The 18,050-nt window shown below is 55.6% G+C and overlaps 1 protein-coding gene across 1 annotated transcript; it reads right to left on the reverse strand.

Annotated features, from left to right (window-relative positions):
• Positions 1-3,676: 3,676 nt before the first annotated feature.
• ASL (argininosuccinate lyase) lies at positions 3,677-14,680 on the reverse strand. The gene is made up of 17 exons (XM_002722284.5): positions 14,578-14,680; positions 14,327-14,380; positions 10,322-10,516; positions 9,879-9,962; positions 9,549-9,605; positions 9,310-9,407; positions 7,856-7,933; positions 7,701-7,778; positions 6,881-6,933; positions 6,645-6,707; positions 6,389-6,503; positions 6,150-6,234; positions 6,000-6,059; positions 5,654-5,737; positions 4,222-4,302; positions 3,995-4,101; positions 3,677-3,864 (listed from the first exon to the last, which is right to left on the reverse strand). Exons 2-17 carry the CDS (start codon positions 14,336-14,338, stop codon positions 3,696-3,698), a joined length of 1,419 nt encoding a protein of 472 aa, XP_002722330.1. The 5' UTR covers positions 14,339-14,380; positions 14,578-14,680; the 3' UTR covers positions 3,677-3,695.
• Between the last annotated feature and the right edge of the window lie 3,370 nt (positions 14,681-18,050).

The following is an 18,050-nucleotide window of genomic DNA, read 5'->3' on the forward strand; positions in this document are numbered from 1 at the left end:
ATCACGTGTGGATGGAATTTGGGAGTGGAACTTTTGGGGAGATTAAGGTTAGATGAGGTCATGAGGGTGCCCCCCTGCCATGTCGAGTAGTGGCTTTAAATGAGGAAGGGGGATCTGAGTGCACACACTCCCTCATTCTCGGCTGGGGTTAGAGACACCCACATCCCATGTTGGAGTGTGCCTGGCTTGAGTCCCAGTTACTCTGCTTCTGATCCAGCTCCCTGCTAATGAGTACTCTGGGAGCCAGCAAGTGATAACTCAAGTACTTGGGCTCCTGCCTCCCACATGGGCGATCCAGATGGAGTTCCAGGCTCCTGGCTTCAGCCTGGCCCAACCCTAGCTGTTTGTGCCCATTTGGGAAGTAAACCAGCCAATGAAAGATCTCTCTTTCTCACTCTGCCTTTCAAATAAATAAATGCATCATTTTAAAAAAAAGATCCAACTATATGCTATCTATTAAAAATCTACTTCAGGGGCCAGTGCTGTGGCATAGCAGGTAAAGCTGCTGCCTGAAGTGCCGGAATTCCCTATAGATGCTGGTTTGTGTCTGATCCAGCTTTCTGCTATGGCCTGGGAAAGCAGTGGCAGATGGCCCAAGTGCTTGGGCCCCTGCACCCGTGTGGGAGACCTGCAAGAAACTCCTGGCTCTTGACTTTGGTTCAGCCCAGCTCCAGCTGTTGCAGCCATCTGGGGAGTGAACCAGCAAATAGATCTCTCTCTCTCTGTCTCTCTCCCTCTCACGCGTGTGCTTGTGTGTGTGTGTGTAACTCTGACTTTCAAATAAATAAATCTTATGGAGGAAGACAGGCCCTGCTGACACTTGATTTCCTCTCAGTATAACACCAATCTCAGACTCCTCATCACTGGAATCACAACATTTGGAGTGGACACTTGGCACAGTAGCTAAGGCACTGTTTGGGAAGCCCACATCCCTTACTGAAGTGCCTGGGTTTGAGTCCCAGCTCCACCACTTCCCATTAATGTACACCCTGGGAGACAGCAGATGACAGTTCAAGTACTTGGGTCCTTGCCACTCCCACAAGAGACCCAGATTGAGTTTGAGGATTCTGGCTTCACTCTGACCCGGCCCTGGCTATTGCAGGCATTTGGGATGGAATATTCTCCATGTCTGTTTCTCTTTCAAATAAAAAGTTTCAATAATTCTTTTTAGGGGCCGGTGCTGTGGTGTAGCAGGTGAAGATGTCACTTGCAGTGCCAGCATCCCATGTGGGCGCTGGTTCGAGTCCCGGCTGCTCCACTTCTGATCCAGCTCTCTGCTGTGGCCTGGGAAAACAGTGGAGGATGGCCCAAGTCCTTGGGCCCCTGCACCCCTATGGGAGACCTGGAAGAAGCTCCTGGCTCCTGGCTTCAGATTGGCACAGCTCGAGCCATAGTGGCCATCTGAGGAGTGAACCAGCAGATGGAAGACCTCTCTCTCTCTCTCTCTGCCTCTCCTCTCTCTGTGTAATTCTGACTTTCAAATAAATAAATAAATTTTTTTAAAAAGAATTCTTTTTAAAAGATACTATATTTACATGAATTTTCTTCTTTTTAAAAAGATTTATGTATTTATTTGAAAAATGAGACAGAGAGAGAGATGTCTTCCATCCTCTGTCTCACTCCCCAAATGGTCACAACAGCTAGATATGGACCAAGCTGAAGCCAGAAGCCTGGAACTCCATCTGGGTCTCCCATGTGGGTCGCAGGAACTCAAGTCCTTGAGCCATCATCCACTGCTTCCCAGGCACATTAGCAGGGATCTGTACTGGAAGTGGAGCAGCCAGGACTTGAACTGGTGCTCTGATACATTATGCAGCATCCCAAGTGGCGACTTTACCTGCAGTGCCACAAGGCCCACCCTAATTTATGTTGTTTTAAGACACTAAATTTGTGGTAATTTTTTATAGCAGCAATAGAAAACCAATACAAGGTCACACTGAACTTTGGTGTAAATGGATGCTTAGGTTAAAAACAAAAACAAAGCAAAAATAGAGACATGGTTAAACCAGTTAGTAGAACAGGAGGCAGAGATGGTGACCAGCTCAGTCAAGTACAGGCAGCACCTGCAGAAAAGCCACACAAACTCTGCCACTTCCCGTGCTGAGAGAGGCTCACTCCTTCTGCTCAAGGCCAGGCTGTGGGAGGTTGAGTCCAGTTGTTAAGGAAGAATTTTTTTTTTTAAAAGATTTATTTATTCAGTGTTTCAAAGACATCAAGACAAGCATGTCTTTTTTTTTTTTTTTTAAACAAGCAGAGTTAGTGTGAGAGAGAGAGACAGAGAAAGGTCTTCCTTCTGTTGGTTCACCCCTCAGTGGCCACTATGGCCGGTGCACTGCGCCGATCCGAAGCCAGGAGCCAGGTGCTTCTCCTGGTCTCCCACGCGGGTGCAGGGCCCAAGCGCTTGGGCCATCCTCCACTGCCTTCCTGGGCCACAGAAGAGGAGCAACCGGGACAGAATCCGGCACCCCAACCGGGACTAGGACCCGAGGTGCCGGTGCCACAGGCGGAGGATTAGCCAAGTGAGCCGTGGCGTCGGCCCAGAGAGAGGTCTTTCATCTGCTGATTCACTCCCCAGTTGGCTGCCAACAGCTGGAGCTGAGCCAATCTGAAGCCAGGAGCTTCTTCCGGGTCTCCCATGTGAGTGCAGGGGTCCAAGGACTTGGGCCATCTCCACTGCTCTCCCAGACCACAGCAGAGAGCTGGACCAGAAGTGGAGCAGCTGGGAATTAAACCTGCGCCCACATGGGATGCCGGCACTGCAGGCAGCAGCTTCACCCACTATGCCACAGCACCGGCCCCAAAGAACTTCTAACAGGATCACCTAAAAACTGATTCCCCACTTGGCTTGCTGCTGTGACTCACTCATGGAGGTGGAGTAGGTGACATGGTGGCCTTCTTAGTCTTTTCCAATTCTCTTTGTGCCATATGTACAACAATTATATTTCTTTTTTAGTTATTTGAAAGGCAAAAGAGAGACAGAGAGAGATCTTCCCACCCACTGGTTCACTCCCTAAATGCCTGCAACAGCCGGAGCTGGACCAGGCTGAAGCCAGGAGCCTGGAGCGCCATCGGAGTCTCCCACATGGATGGCAGGGACTTGGGTGAGATATGTGTGGATGAGGTCTCCATACTTCCGTGGGGTCTGCTTAACAGTCTTTGTGTGTCAGGCCTGGCCGCAGGGCCCCTTGCAGCCTGAGTGACCACCTGTCCCTTGACCAGCAGGCCCGCCCTTGCTCTGTTAACAGAGGGGATTTATCTGCACGTCACTCTCTCACAGGGAGGGGGCGCTGTCTTCACCTTTGGCGGAAGCTAACTTAGCATATGCATGACTGGGCCACCAAAGACTCAGGGATGGGATACGCAAGGAGGGAATGAGAGCAAGGGGATCCCAGGCGGACACTGGGCTGGAGGCGGGATGGACAGTGATCAACAGGTCTCCAGCCACCCAAGTACCACCACGGTTCCAAGGAGGCTTAGTCCTTCCAAGGACAGCCCAGGCGAGGGTCACTGCCTTGCCCTGTGGTCAAGGGGTTGGGGTTCAGATGGGAGGCCCCTCTGTCACCATCCTTGTCCGATTTCTCCACTTTGTTGGTGGCCTCTATAGGCCGGCTCCAGAAACGCCGGCGGGGCCACCAAGCAGGGTGAGCCGGGCTAGGGCAGGAAACACGCGGCAACCTCCAGTCGAGCCCTCTTTATTAGGGAGCAGCCTGCAGGGCGTGTAGGCCTTGCTGTGCCTGCAGCAGGGCCCGCACCTGGCCGATCTGCCAGTCGACGCTGGAGCGCGCAGTGCCGCCCAGCGCGCCGTACTGCTCCACGCTGTTCTGGTAGTCCCACACGCGGCTCACGTCGCCCGAGAACAGAGGGCTGTGGGAGAGGATGAGATGAGGCTGTGGCCGTGATCCCCACCCCCCTCCCCCAGGGGCCCAGGAGCGCCTTCTGGGAGCCAAGCCCAGGAAGAGGGTGCAGGGTGGGTATGGGGGGATGGTGGTCGCACCTGATGCTCTGCAGCTCCTGCAGCGACAGCTGGTTGAGGGCGACCCCTTTGGTCTCCGCCAAGAATACGGCTTTCCCAGAAGTCTCATGCGCCTGGCGGAATGGCATCTAGGGTGCCGGGCAGGGGGCGCTGATGGAGGCTTCCTCCACCTCTGGCTTGTCCCTGCTCCTGGCCTGGAAGGCATCCCCGTGCCCTCGCCCCTCACCACCCGGCTGCCTCACACTTACCCCTTTGCGGACCAGGTAGTAGGCGAGATCAGTAGCCAGCATGTCGGGACTAAGAGCCTGTGCCATGTTCTCACGGTGAATCTAGGGATGCCAGCCGGTGAGTGCTGTGAGCTCGGGACCCTGGGGCCTGCAAGTGCTGGCCCCAGCCAAGCCCAGGGCAGGGCCTCCTTAGCCGGATGTCCCCTGCCTCTCTCAGCACCCAGCTGTGCCCCAATCTCTGCTTGCAACATCTCATAATCATTTTTAGGTACATTGCTGGTTGCCATCTTTGTGTTTTCAAAGAACCCGAATCTTGGGCATGTGGCCGGATTACTTGGAAGATTTATTAAACGTACACATCGCTGCGCCCCACGGCCAGTCTCTGATTCAGTCCTTGGGAGTAGAACCTAGGATTGCCTTTGCTGATGCTCCTCCTCCGAGAACCAAGCTCTGGGGCTGGTGTTTTAGAGACATACTGTGAACCACTCAGGAGCGACAGGAAGTGAAGAGAGAATTGTCTTCATAATAAGTAGGGGGTGGGGCCAGTGCTGTGGCATAGCGGTAAAGCTGCTGCCTGCAGTGCCTGCATCCCATATGGGTGCCGGTTTGAGTCCCAGCTGCTCCATTTCTGATCCAGCTCCCTGCTAATGGCCTGGGAAAGCAGTAGAAGATGACTCAAGTCCTTGGGCCCTTGCACCTGCATGGGAGACCCAGAAGAAGCTCCTGGCTTCAGATCAGCTCAGCTCTGGCTGTTGTAGCCATCTGGGGAATGAACCAGCAGATGCAAGACCTCTCTTTCTCTCTCTCTCTCTCTCTCTCTCTGCCTCTCAAATAAATAAATCTTTAAAAAAAAAAAAAAAAAAAAAGAATCGACAGCTGATGGCTGCTGAAGGCGTGTGTGGGTCTCAAGGGCCCACACTGTGGTACAACACAATTTCCCCTAACAAATGATAAAAAGGAAATCCCCGGGGTGGTGGTGAAGTTGCCATGTGGGTTGCCCACATCCCCTGTTGGAGTGCCTCGGTCCAAGTTCGTGCTCTGCTTCTGATCCAGCTTCCTGCTAATGCACACCCTGGGAGGCAGCAGGTGATGGCTCAAGTACTTGGGTCCTTGCCACTCACTCAGCCCCTGGCTTCAGCCTGACTCTGCCCAGCTATTGTGGACATCTAGGGGAATGGACCAGCAGATGGAAGATCTCCCTGTCTGCCTTTTGATGAAAATCAATCAATCTACACAAAAGGAAATCTTCTTTGGCTAGCTGATGGGCCCTGGGCCCCTGGAGTCTAATCTTCCTTTACTTTCTCCCCTTGCTGCGCCCTAGGAGTAGGGACAAGTGCATACCCCTTTCTCCAGCTGCCATCCACCCCACACCTCCTCCCCTGACCTCTGTCCTGGCAGGCCCACCCAGAGTCCAGGGGCTCCAGGAGAAGAGGCAGGTGGGTCAGCATCTTGCCTGCAGTGTAGAGATGACTCCAGTGGCCACCTGCAGGACAGCACTCACGGTGTCTGACACTTCAAACACGGCTTCCTTGTCCTCCTGGGGGTGGGGGGCACATGGTAGGAGGTGAGGGCCCCAAGTCCATCCTCTCCCCTCCCTGAGGTATTCCTACTTCCTACTGTCCTGCCTGGGGGACAAAGACCTCTCACAGCCTGCACTAAGAGACAGCAGGGAGCCCTGAGCGCGGCACAAGGCTGTGTGCACAGGAAGGGAAGTTGCGGTGTCAGTGGGACCACAGCCCCTAGAACTGGTATGCACTGTGCAGGCAGCTGGGTCCCTCCCCCTGCACCCAGCCCCACACCTGTAAGTCCTTGTTGTAGGTGCTTGGAAGTCCCTTGAGGGTCATCAGGAGCCCAGCACACTGCAGGAAGAGTGAGGCTCAGGAGCTGGGACCCGGAGCCAGTCTCGGAGTCAGTTGGCTCAGCCCAGCACCTCTCTGTGCCCTGCTCACCCGCCCAAACACTCGCCCCGCCTTGCTGCGGATCAGCTCCAGGCTGTCGGGGTTTTTCTTCTGGGGCATCAGGCTGCTCCCGGTGCTGGGGACAGAAACGCTGGGTGTCACTTGGCTTGTCTGCTGGCCGAGGCAGTGCAGGGATCAGCAGCACAATGGCCAAGGGGTGGTATGGGAGGGAGGGAGCCATGCTGGTGCGTGCAGAGGTGGGGTGGGGAAGGAGGCAGCTCAGGCCTTACCTGTAGGCATCGGAGAGCTGCACAAAGCCGAATTCCTTGGTGCCATAAAGGATGAGGTCCTCAGCCATCCTGCTGAGGTGGGTCATGCACAGGGAAGCCCAGAACAGGAACTCGGCTTGGGAGAGAGGGAAGAGCAGGCTCTCAGCTCACCTGGCCTCTCTGGCTCCCACCCACCTCCAGGTGGGCCATCCAGGAGGTGGGAGGGGACTGGAGAGAAGCTGAGGCTGGGGGACAAAGGTAGGGTCCCAGGACTCACCCACAAAGTCTCGCTCGCTGGTAGCATCCATGCTGTTGAGGGTGATGGCCCCAAAATCCAGTTCTGGGAGTGGGGGTGGGACAGGAAACAAGGCTGGACCACAAGGCAAGGCCTTCTCCACCCTCACCAGGCTGCCCTCTGACCCCCTCCCAGGAAAGAGGATCAAGTTCATCTGTGGTACTTGGTGGGTGCTGAGGGTGACTCTCCCCCTGGGGACAAAGGACAGGGTGCCTCACCTGCTCGGAGCAGCTCACGGTCCACACCCAGAGGATTGCCGGCAATGGCTCCGCTGCAGGGACAGGGGCTTCAGAGTGACAAGGCTCCCAGGCGGCAAGCCCTGGCACAGGTGCACATGTGCACACAGAACCAGGCTCTGGTTGCCAGGGCTTCGGCCTGGAGCTAGCCTCTTCCCTGGCCTGGTCACCTTGGGTGCCAGAACGCTTGTCCCCATGCAGGGGAAAGGGGAGGCTGTGGCCAGCCAGCTGGACTCTCATTTGCTAGCATAATTGTTCCCATCTTAAGAGACCTGGGGGGGGCCGGCGCCGTGGCTCAATAGGCTAATCCTCCACCTTGCGGCGCCGGCACACCGGGTTCTAGTCCCGGTCAGGGCGCCGGATTCTGTCCCGGTTGCCCCTCTTCCAGGCCAGCTCTCTGCTATGGCCAGGGAGTGCAGTGGAGGATGGCCCAGGTGCTTGGGCCCTGCACCCCATGGGAGACCAGGAAAAGCACCTGGATCCTGGCTCCTGCCATCGGATCAGCGCGGTGCGCCGGCTGCAGCGGCGGCCATTGGAGGGTGAACCAACGGCAAAGGAAGACCTTTCTCTCTGTCTCTCTCACTGTCCACTCTGCCTGTCAAAAAAAAAAAAAAAAAAAGAGACCTGGGGGGGTCTCTGCAGGGTCTCCTCCTCCCAGCAGCTGCCCGGATTTGGCCCCTGCTCTGTCCTTCCTGGCTTTTCTCCTTTGTCATTCCTAAGGGCCATGTTGACTGTATAGCAAGGAAGACCCCCCCACGCACCCCCCCTTGGGCTCCAGAGCATGGGGTGGGGTCTCGCTTACCTCCCCAGGGGCAGGACGTTGATCCGTTTCTGCACCTCCAGCAGCCTCTCCGAGTCTCGGGTCAGTGCCACTGTGTGGCTGTGGCAGGGGCAGGAGGGTCAGGACAGCCTGGGGCCCTCCTTGGCATCACAACCCCTGTACCGCACTCCACGTACCTCAAGATCCAGTGGCTCCAGCGAATGGGCTGGGCCCTCTGCAGGTGTGTGTACCCTGGGAAGAGGACGTCACGTTCTCTGTGGGAGGAAGGGAAGGGCCAAGCATCTGAGGGGCTTGGGGTCAGGCTGGGGCTTGAGCGGAGGTTGAGGAGTCCTGCCTGTTAAACCCAGCACCCTGCAGGGAAGCGCAGGGCGTCTCTGCCCACCAAAGGGATCCAGTGATGTTCTGGGGACAAATGGGTCTTAAGAGAAACGAGACCAGAAGTGGGCGGTGTATGTGAGCCAGGGAGCGGGATTTTGCCCTTAGATCCCATCCTGAGCCACTCGGCAGCTCCAAGTTGGGCTCAAAGAGAGCCCATGATAGATACCAGCTGGCAATGGGAGGCCGTGCTTGTGAACACGAGAGGTTCCTGAGGATCCAGGAATACACAGGGGCTTCAAAAAGTTTATGGAGAAATCGAAAGTTTATTTTGATGCAAAAAAAATCTGAAATCCAGTTTTTCAGAGGCAGAAGTACTGCATATGATGGTTTTTTGTTTTTGCTTTTTTTTTTTTTTTTTGACAGGCAGAGTTAGTGAGAGAGGGAGAGACAGAGAGAAAGGTCTTCCTTCTGTTGGCTCACCCCCCCAAATGGCCGCTACGGCTGGCACTGCGCCGATTCCAAAGCCAGGAGCCAGGTGCTTCCTCCTGGTCTCCCATGCAGGTGCAGGGCCCAAGCACTTGGGCCATCCTCTACTGCCTTCCCAGGCCACAGCAGAGAGCTGGACTGGAAGAGGAGCAACCGGGACAGAACCAGCGCCCCAACTGGGACTAGAACCCGGTGTTCCGGCGCTGCAGGCAGAGGATTAGCCTAGTGAGCCACGGCGCTGGCCGTTTTTTCTTTCTTTTTTTTTTTTTTAATAAATGGCATTATTAATAAATAACTCACATACAGGTTACCCATTTTAAACATACACTTTAGGACACAACCGTCACTAGGTGGCCCCAAAGGCATCATCGAGGCACAGAAGCCAAACCTCTGTAGGAAGCCGGCAGGAGGCAGCCTTTGGTTCCGCCCTCTGTGGGCGGGGGTTGGAGCCTGGGAAGGGGCCTTAAGTGCAGGCAGCCGGAGGAGTGGCTCTGGCTGCTCTTGGCTCAGCCAGGCCCTTTCCTGGGGCTTCTGGTCATTTGCCTGGTGCCTCCTGTATTTGAATCCTTAAAGGGCGAGCTTTCCCTGCCCGCTGAGCTAGGCTGACCGGCAGGACGGGAGGCCGCAAGAAAAGCCCCATTGCTGGCTGCTTGCTTTGCTCTGCCTGGGAGCAGTCGTGATCGCCTGGTTCCCAGGGCCTGGCTTCCCCATCCCGGTCAGTAGCGCTGGCCTCTAGGTCTGGTATTCAAACTACCTGCCTGCCTTGGGGGCAGAGGACTCCCTGGCTGCCCTTGGGGCCCTAGTGGGGTGGTCCTGGGACACTCACGCCTCTGCCCGATCCACCATGGTTCTGATGAGCTCCCAGAGGAGGGCGGAGAGTTTTGCGCAGGTCTGCCGCATCCACAGCCTGAGGTCTGTGACCACCTGCAGGAAGGAGGAGGTGGCCCTCAGGGGGACACACGTAGCTTCCCTGGGGGGCCCGGGACCACTGCCAGGTCTTCACTGCCGCCTGGGCTCCCCGAGGCAGGGCAGGCACCGCATAGGGCGTTGGAGGGGTGGTGGCACCTGGTCATTCCGACTGCGTCCAGTGTGCAGCTTCCCTGCGGGTTCCCCGATGAGCTCCTGGGGGTTAAGAGAGACACAGGGTCCGGGTATGCCTGCCACAGCCCAGCAGGGTCAGCCCAGACAGGCAGGGCTTCCCAGCGGCCCTGTCTCCCCATCCCAGGGCCCCAGTCCTGCCCAACTCTCTTGCCATCTCTGCAGAGGCCTCTGCCTCTGAGGTCCTGCCCACACTGTACCAGGGATGAAGGCAGCAGAAAGATGGCACTCGTGCTGAGTGGCCCAGGGCAAGGTACAGAGGGGGAGGCCGGGGGTGGGGGGAGAGGGTGAGAATACCTTCAGGCGCCGCTCATTGGCCGTGTGGATGTCCTCATCGTTGGGGTTCAGTTTGAAGGTGCCCTGGGCCCACTCCTCAGCTACCTACAGCAGATGACAGCACCCCCAAGGAGTCAGGTGGGCAGGCAGCAGTGGCTGAGAGGGCCCTGCCCTGTTCCCACCCTCTCTCCCTGGCGCTGCACAGGAGCTGAGTCCTGGCACCACCCCCACCCCCGAGGGAGCATCTTAGGCCTGTACCCCTTTGCTCACAAGCTGCAGGGGACTGTGAGGGTCATTACAGGCTGAATCCCCACATTGTGCCAGTCCCCACAGCACGTGCTTAGCCAGTGCCGCTGGAGGCCGAACAACAGGCTTCAGCCACTCCGATGTGCGCTTGCTCAGGAATCCGCCAGAAGCCTAGGGCCACAAAAGGCCTTCGGGCGGGGCAGGGGACAGAGAGTTACCTTATCCAGGCCACGCAGTATCTGGTCCCTCTCCGCCTTGGTGAGCAGTCCTGCCTTCTCCAGGCCCCTGCTGTAGGCCTTGCTGCCCTGCACGTCTACTTCCCATAGGAGCTGGTCGTAGGTGATGGACGAGTTGAACTTCTCCATGATGGGGTCCACTGCACCGACAAATCGGCCACCCCACAGCTTCCCGCTCTGGCCAAGAGAGCAAGAGTGAATTGTCACCTCCCCCCTGCCTCCTGCTATAGAGCAGCACCTCTCTGGGCCCCCAAAGCAGTCATCAAGCCTGATGGCCGTGGGGGCCATCACGCAGGATTACTCCCTCTGGACAAGGACACTGAGGGTCAAGGTCGTGCTCCGAGTCACTCAGGGAATGAGTCAGAGAATGTGGCTGGTCCCTGGAGTAAGGTCTTTCCCACAATGTGGCACAACTGCAGGAGACAGGGGCAGGCCACCAGGCACCCCTGGGGGCACAGCAGAACTTCAGGAACCTTTTGTGCCACCCACCAAGCTGAGAAGTCACCCTGGAACACGGGGTGGGGCACAGGGCAGAGGGGAGGGGTGCAGAGCACCTGGGGAGCAGCTCCAGGGCCTAGAGGTGCAGCCCAGCACTGATGTGGCAATGATCATGATGCTAACAGTGGCTAAACGTGTCTTGCATTTTTGTTGTGTGCTGGGCACCATGCTAACTGCTTGGCCATGCGCTGAGAGCAACTCTCTGAGACAGGTACCCACATTTTCATGCTATGGAGAGGGGAAACTGAGGCACAGAGCATCACGAGGCTTGCACTCGATGGCAGTGGGGGCAACAGGGCTGTGGCCCAGCAGTTTGAAGCCAGAACCCATGCTCCCAGCCTCATACTCATCAGGGTCTCTCTGCTTGGTTCTGGTGTTCTGAACTTCCTCCACTGCAGGAAGAAGCTCCCGAGGGGCCCCATTAGACTCTGCACCTGCACTCTCCCCCTACGGCTGGAGGCAGGCAAGGTCCTAATTCCCGCCACTCCTTTGGTTCTGGAGGGCACCCCTGACACCCCTGCTATCACTGGGCTTCCAGGGGGTCACTAGCTGACCCCTTGACCCCCAGGAGCCAAGGGCAGATGGATGGGATGGATGGAAAAAGGATGTAGGCCAAGATTTGGGATAGATGGGGGGGAAGGGATGCGAACACCTGGGGAGGAGAGATAGGGGTAGGTGGGCACGTGACTTCACTGGCACCCTTTCTCTGCAGGGGGTCTCCAAGGTCATTAAGGACATAGTCCTCTGCTCCCCCTACCCACAATGCCCTTCGTCTCTTAAGTTCCTGAGCTTGAGCATATTTTGGAACTCCTCTAAGCCTCGGGGATGCCTCTCTATAAAAGAGATACAATCGGGGCCAGCACTATGGCATAGCAGGTAAAGCCACCGCCTGCAGTGCTGGCATCCCATATGGGTGCCGGTTCGAGTCCCAGCTGCTCCCCTTCCAATGCAACTCTCTGCTGTGGCCGGGGAAAGCAGTAGAAGATGGCCCAGGTGCTTGGACCCCTGCAGCCATGTGGGAGACCCGGAAGAAGCTCCTGGATTCTGGCTTCAGATCAGCTCAGCTCTGGCTGTTGCGGCCAACTGGGGAGTGAACCAGCGGATGGAAGACCTCTCTCTCTGCCTCTGCTCTCTCTGTGTAACTCTGAATTTCAAGTAAAATCAATAAATCTTTTTCTTTTAAAAAAAAAGAGAGAGACAATCACAATCCTCTCTGATAGGTCTGTTGTTGAACATTCAATCAGATAACGCTGGCAGAGTGCATGCCTCTGAGAGTACCTCAACAAGTTCACAAAAATGGAATAAAAAGATACATTTTGGTGTAAAAAAAAAAAAAACAACAAACTTTGAGATCCAGGCAGTTGCTTTCATACTATGTATTTTCAAAGAACTTTTTGAAGATCCTCTATATGCATGGATTTCAATTGGGTTTGCACCAAAATCAATTAATCTAATCTCGTTTTTCCACGGGTCTTTTGGAAGCGACCGGGTTACACTTCACCTGCACTCAGCTGGGGACTCAGTAATGGTAGCCAGTACTGAGTGAGGGCCAGGGTGGATTCTAGTGGCACCTCTGGGCCTCCACAGTGCTGTGAGCTGAACCCCCGCCCCCATATCCCTGAGTCCAACAGCCTGTTGCCAATGGACTCTGCCCTGCAGAGAGAGCCTCTGCCTCCCTCAGCCTTTTAAACTGGGCCCACCCCTGACACCGCAGCTGCTCTGTCAAGCCTTGATCTCCAGCAAAGCATCGTGTGGGACCTGGGTCTGGCCGCTGGAGGCAGAAGGCCAGGCCAGTCAATCACAATTGGGAGTGCCAGCAGGCTCCTCAGCCAGCAACCAGGCACCGCCTTGCCTAGCAGGCTCCTGGGGCTCCCGTGCCTGAGTTGTTCATAATAACAACAACTACTACTTAATGAGTGGGCTGCAGCCAAACCAATTAGCACCAACCCACAGGCTGGCCTGGGGCAAGCTGAGGTCACTGAGGGCAGCCTCTGCACTCTAAGACTCAGCTGCCCCCTCACTGGTAGCCTTAAAAGGATCCCAGGAGGAGGTTGGAGTGAGGTGCTGGGGAGACAGCATTGCCAGGAGTCATCCGGTCCAGAAAGATCTCTCTGGGGCAAGGGTACTGAGTTGAGCTGAGTTGAATGAACAAGGGAAGCATCAGTCCTGTTGCTGCTTATTGCCAGCATTTTATTGAGTATTTCTTGGCCCTGTGCTAGAGATGCTACATATGCCACAAGGCCACTTGGAAAAATTCGTGGCAAAATGGAATTAAAAGGTAAGTTTATTTTGATGTGCACATGGTTAAATCCATACATAGTTTCTTCATGGGATGCATTTTTCCCATGAGCTTTGTGAAGACTCTCCCAGGCACGGGTTTCAATACCTTCCACACCAAATAAACTTATCTTTGATTCCATGTCCCACGAACTCTTTGACGCACTCCTGTGTTGCATCCTCCTGGGGGGTGGGCGCCACAACTTCCTCTTTACAAATGAAGAAAGAGGAGAGCCGCAGTGACTTTGGGACAGACACCAGGTCTGTTTGGCTCCAAAGTCCAGGCCCTGCCCCAAGCCCTGCACCATGAAACAGGCGCTGGCAGGGGAGGCCTTCTTACCCTGTTTATTCAGATGCACGCAGAGAGAGGAAGTGATTTGTCAGCTAATTAATAGGGGCCAGAAGGGACTGAAACCAGACCTCCTGCTTCACAAGTCCAAGTTCCCTTCCTCAGCCTCAGGCAGACCGACCCTTCTACCCGAGGGTTCAAAGCAATGACCTCATGATCCGGCACCTTACAGAGGGAGGCAGACTACTATTATTATTCCCATTTGCCAGATAAATCAACTGAGGTCCAAGGAAGGCAGCATGTGCCCCAGACTCCTGCCACTCAGTGGTCCGGGTGAGAAGCCAGGAGCCCTGGCCTCTAAGGAGGAGAGGTCAGCGGGACAGGTAAGAACCAGGCCCTGAGACCACTGGGGCCACCAGGGCCTCAGCAGGGGTCAGGGGAGTCCCTTACCTCCTGGCTCCTTGCATATGCCAGAGTCAGGGACAAGGGCACTTTAAGGGCTGGGCCTTTTTCTATGCACGGGGACGGCTGCTGTGGCAGTGCAGGGTGGGGACTGACAGAACAAGGGGAAGAAGAAACGAAGAGGCAGAGGGGACTGCCTGAGTGGGCAGCATCTTTCCCGGCCTGCCTGGCAGCCCTGTAGGCTCCGCTCTGGCTCACTGTCCCCCAGCAGTGTGGCTTGGTGGGTTTGCCACACAAGCCACTTGGGGGCGCCAGGAGAGAGCGAGGGCAGACGGTGATGGGGTTACCGGCGAGCGCCGGTTTCGGGCTGCGCCGGGTTCCGGCAGGTGCGCCCAGGCCAGCAGGCGGCAGGTCTGGCGCGCGGAGCTCCCGTGCGCAGTTCACTGCCCTGGCTGGCTCCCAGGGGCCCCGCGCCCCGAGTCTGCAGGTTCGGAGGCTCAGCGACCCCGAGTCCCACTCACCTCCGATGCCATGTTGGGCGGTTCCTCCTCGTTCAGGAGCCTCGGCCTCTGGGTCTGGAAGAGAAGGGACTTGCTCAGCACGCAGAGTCCCCCCACCTCACCTCAGGCGCGGCCGGCCCCTGGCTCCGGGCACTGCCCTGGACACAGCGCAGCTCCCGGGAGGGCGGATGTGGGCAGCGCCCTGCGCGCGCCACGGGCCTCCGCTCCCGCAAGTCCCGCCTGTCCCGCCCGGGCGGCCGCCGCGCACTCACCGTCGGCTGGCCACGCAGTCCTCTCCAGCCAGCAGCCCCGCGGGGCTTTTCTGGACCTGGTGGCGTCAGCGGTCGCCCGGCCCTGTTCCGCCCCCTGGCGGCGACCGCGCCAATCCGAGGTGGCCGGACGAGATGGGCGTTGCCTCCGTCCGCCAACCCAGGCTGCGGGCGGGGCCATCTCCGGCTGGGCTTCAGGACGAGTGGCCCCGGAGAAAAGTCGGGGTGGTCAGGGCGGCGCTGTGGAGCAGGGAGGTCAAAGCCGCGACCTACACCTGTTATCCCACATGGGTGGCGGTTTGAGTCCTGGCTGCTCCACTTCCGATCCACCTCCCTAATGCTCCTGGGATAGCAGTGGAGGATGGCCCAAGTCCTTGGGCCCCTGCACCCACAGGGGAGACCCTGAGGAAGCTCCTGGCTCCCGGTCATTTGGGTTAACGCCCTGGCCTGAAGCGCCGGCATCCCATACTGGCTTCGGCTCGAGACCTGGCTGCTCCACTTCCGATCCAGCTCTCTGCTATGGCCTGGGAAAGCAGTAGAAGATGGCCCAAGGCCTTGGGCCCCTGCACCCACGTGGGAGACCTGGAAGAAGTTCTTGGCTCCTGGCTTCCGATCGGCGCAGCTCTGGTCGTTGGGGCCAACTGAACTGGGGAGTGAACCAGCAGATGGAAGACCTCTCTCTCTCTCTGCCTTTCCTCTCTCGGTGTAACTCTTTCAAATAAATAAATACATCTTTAAAAAAGAAAAAGAAAAGAAACGAAAGAAAAGAAATAAAGTGAGGGTGGTGCCTTGGTGGCTTCTCGATCCTCTGGGTCTGGAAGAGAAGAAGGGATTTGCTCAGGGACAGCTCAGACTCTAGACTTTAGATGATCTGGTTCACTCCCCAAATGGCTGCATGGCTAGTGGTGGGCCAGGCCAAAGCCAGGAGCCAGGAACACCATCTGGGTCTTCCACATGGGTGGCAGGGACCCAAGGACTTGGGCCATCATCTGCCGTCTTCCCAGGCACATTAGCAAGGAGCAGGATCAGAAGGAGAGAAGCCAGAATTGGAACTGTTGCTCCAATGTGGGATGCCAGAATCACAGGTGTCAGCTTAGCCTGCCTCGCCACAATGCATGCCCCGCAAAATTTATTTTTCAGGAAGATAAATACAGTGATAGTGCTGAGAGTAGAATAGGGGACAGAAGAGAGCAAAGGCTGAGATGCTTTGTGGATTGAAGGTTTTCATGCCTTAGTCAACTCAAGAGTGGAATTACTTGGAATTCCCAAATAATTACATGTGCCAGGAGGGTGAGTGTATCAGAGGGCCTGAGTCCTATCCAGGTTCCCACTAATGCACACTCTGGGAGGCGGCAGTGACAGTTCACGTAGTGGGATCCCTGCCAACCCAATGGGAAACCTGGACTGAGTTCCCAGTTCCCAGCTTGAGTCACCATAGGAGAAGCCGCATTGGGCACTTGGGGAGTCAGCCAACAGATGGGAGCTCTCTCCATCTGGCTGGCTCTCTCTGTGTCTCTTTGCCTCTTAAATAAATAAAAAAGTAAAATCAACAAGACTGAGTGTAGCTGAGTTGCCCTCCCCTCACTATCTACCTTGCTACCTCCCAGTCCTCTGTCAGTATTTTAGCCGAGCATCATCAGCATTGGGTTAACTCCTGGGGGATCCATGTGTCCAGCTCTGGCTCCCAAGGGATCCTGAGCACAGGAGCAGCCAGCAATCTTGCCCTGAATTGGGGGGGGGGGTATTGGTGTTGTGGCTTCAGGGTCTATTCCTTTGGGAGCAAATCCTCATCCACTCCATGTCTGTGACCTGACCCTCAGCCTTTCCTGTTTTCTCCCACAGAAGCCCAGAGCTGGGCCGCAACAGGTCGCTGGGAAGACAGGATACCAACTCTAAGCCCTGAAAAATGAGAAAATTAAATGGCATGCTACTGGAACCTACCAGCTTATGTCAGAGGCCTGCTGCCATCCCTTCCTGGGGAGGCCAAATGTAAAAGCCAGTGGCATTCTGCAAACATGAGGTCACATTCCTGAATATGTATCCAGCAACCTACAGGGGCCAAAGCTTTGGCAAATGAATTGAGGCTGGGCTAGGAGTTGGGGAAGGTACGTAAGACGGCAGGGTTGTAACCACAGAACCGAACATGGGTAACTCAGCAGGAGCCAAGCTTGACACTAAACCTCATTTATCTTCACAATGATCCTCTCTATAGGTGAATAAGCAGAAGGGCTTTGGGGCTACACAGCATGCCCATGCACACCCAGGTAGAAGGAGACAGCCTGGCCGCACATGAGAGATCATCAGTCCAGGTTTGCTTATAGCAAATAGCAAACTTGGCTTGTGAGAAGGCCATTCTGTAGGATGGGGATGGGAACTCAGACAGGGAAGGAAAATAGGGAGACCGCATAAAAGACTGTGGTGAAAAAGGAGTCGGACAGATCAAAGGAGCTCTGTGGCTGAGTCTCAGACAGTAGACATGAAAGTGGACCTGACTGTTGATCTGGAGGAAGCATTTAAAACCATGAAGGTAGAAGGCTGGCATTTGGTGCAGCAAGCACGCTGTCCCTCAGGACACCCAGAGTCCACCTCAGAGCACCTGAGTTTGGGCCCCAGCTCTGTTCTCAATTCCAGCTTTCTGCTAATGCACACCTTGGGAGGAAGCAGGTGATGACTCAAGTAATTGGGTTTGCATCATCCATGGGAGAGATCTTGTCTGAATTCCCAGCTCCTGGCCTTGGTCTGGTCCTGCCATTGACAGTCTTATTATAAAGTAGAGGAGAAGGCCAATGCAATTATACTGTTGTAAGATTCTACATTACCTTATTATTCACCAAGGGTAAAAATGGATAAGTTAAGGATTTATTATTATAATCCTTAGAGAAACCAACTTTTAAAAGCAGATCTGCCAGGGCTGGAGCTGTGGTGCAGTGGGTTAAAGCTGCAGCCTGTAGCACCGGCATCCCATATGGGTGCCGGTTCAAGTCTCAGCTGCTCCACTTCCTATCCAGCTCACTGCTGTGGCCTAGGAAAGCAGTGAAAGATGGCCCAAGTCCTTGGGTCCCTGTAACTGTGTGGGAGACCCAGGGGAAGCTCCTGGCTTCGGATCTGTCTAAAAATGCAATAGAGGAAAAAAATGGAATGCTAAAAATATACTCAATCCAAAAGAAGTCAGGAACAAAGCTTACAAGGAGAGATAGGAAGAAAAATAACAAAATCATAGATGTAAACATCTACGTTAATCATTTCATGAAATGTAAATGAGTTAAGCACTCCAACTAAAGGCAGAGGTTGTCACAATGCATTTTTTCAAAGGATTCAACCAGGGCTGGCATTGGGGTATGGTAGGTTAAGCCACCATTTGTGACACCCACATCTCACATAGGCATAGGTTTATGAACAGGCTACTACACTTCTGAGCCAGCTCCCTGCTAATGTACCTGGGAAAGTAGCAGAATATGGCCCAAGTACTTGGGCTC

This window comes from Oryctolagus cuniculus, chromosome 19, assembly GCF_964237555.1.
Source record: "Oryctolagus cuniculus chromosome 19, mOryCun1.1, whole genome shotgun sequence".
NCBI classification, from domain to species: Eukaryota; Metazoa; Chordata; class Mammalia; order Lagomorpha; family Leporidae; genus Oryctolagus; species Oryctolagus cuniculus.

Coding starts and splice junctions, on each gene's coding strand:
- ASL (XM_002722284.5), bottom strand. Junction 7,934..9,309: donor ATGGTGGATCGGGCAGAGGC/GTGAGTGTCCCA, acceptor TTCCTCCCACAG/AGAACGTGACGTCCTCTTCC. Junction 7,779..7,855: donor TGGAGCCACTGGATCTTGAG/GTACGTGGAGTG, acceptor CCCCTGCCACAG/CCACACAGTGGCACTGACCC.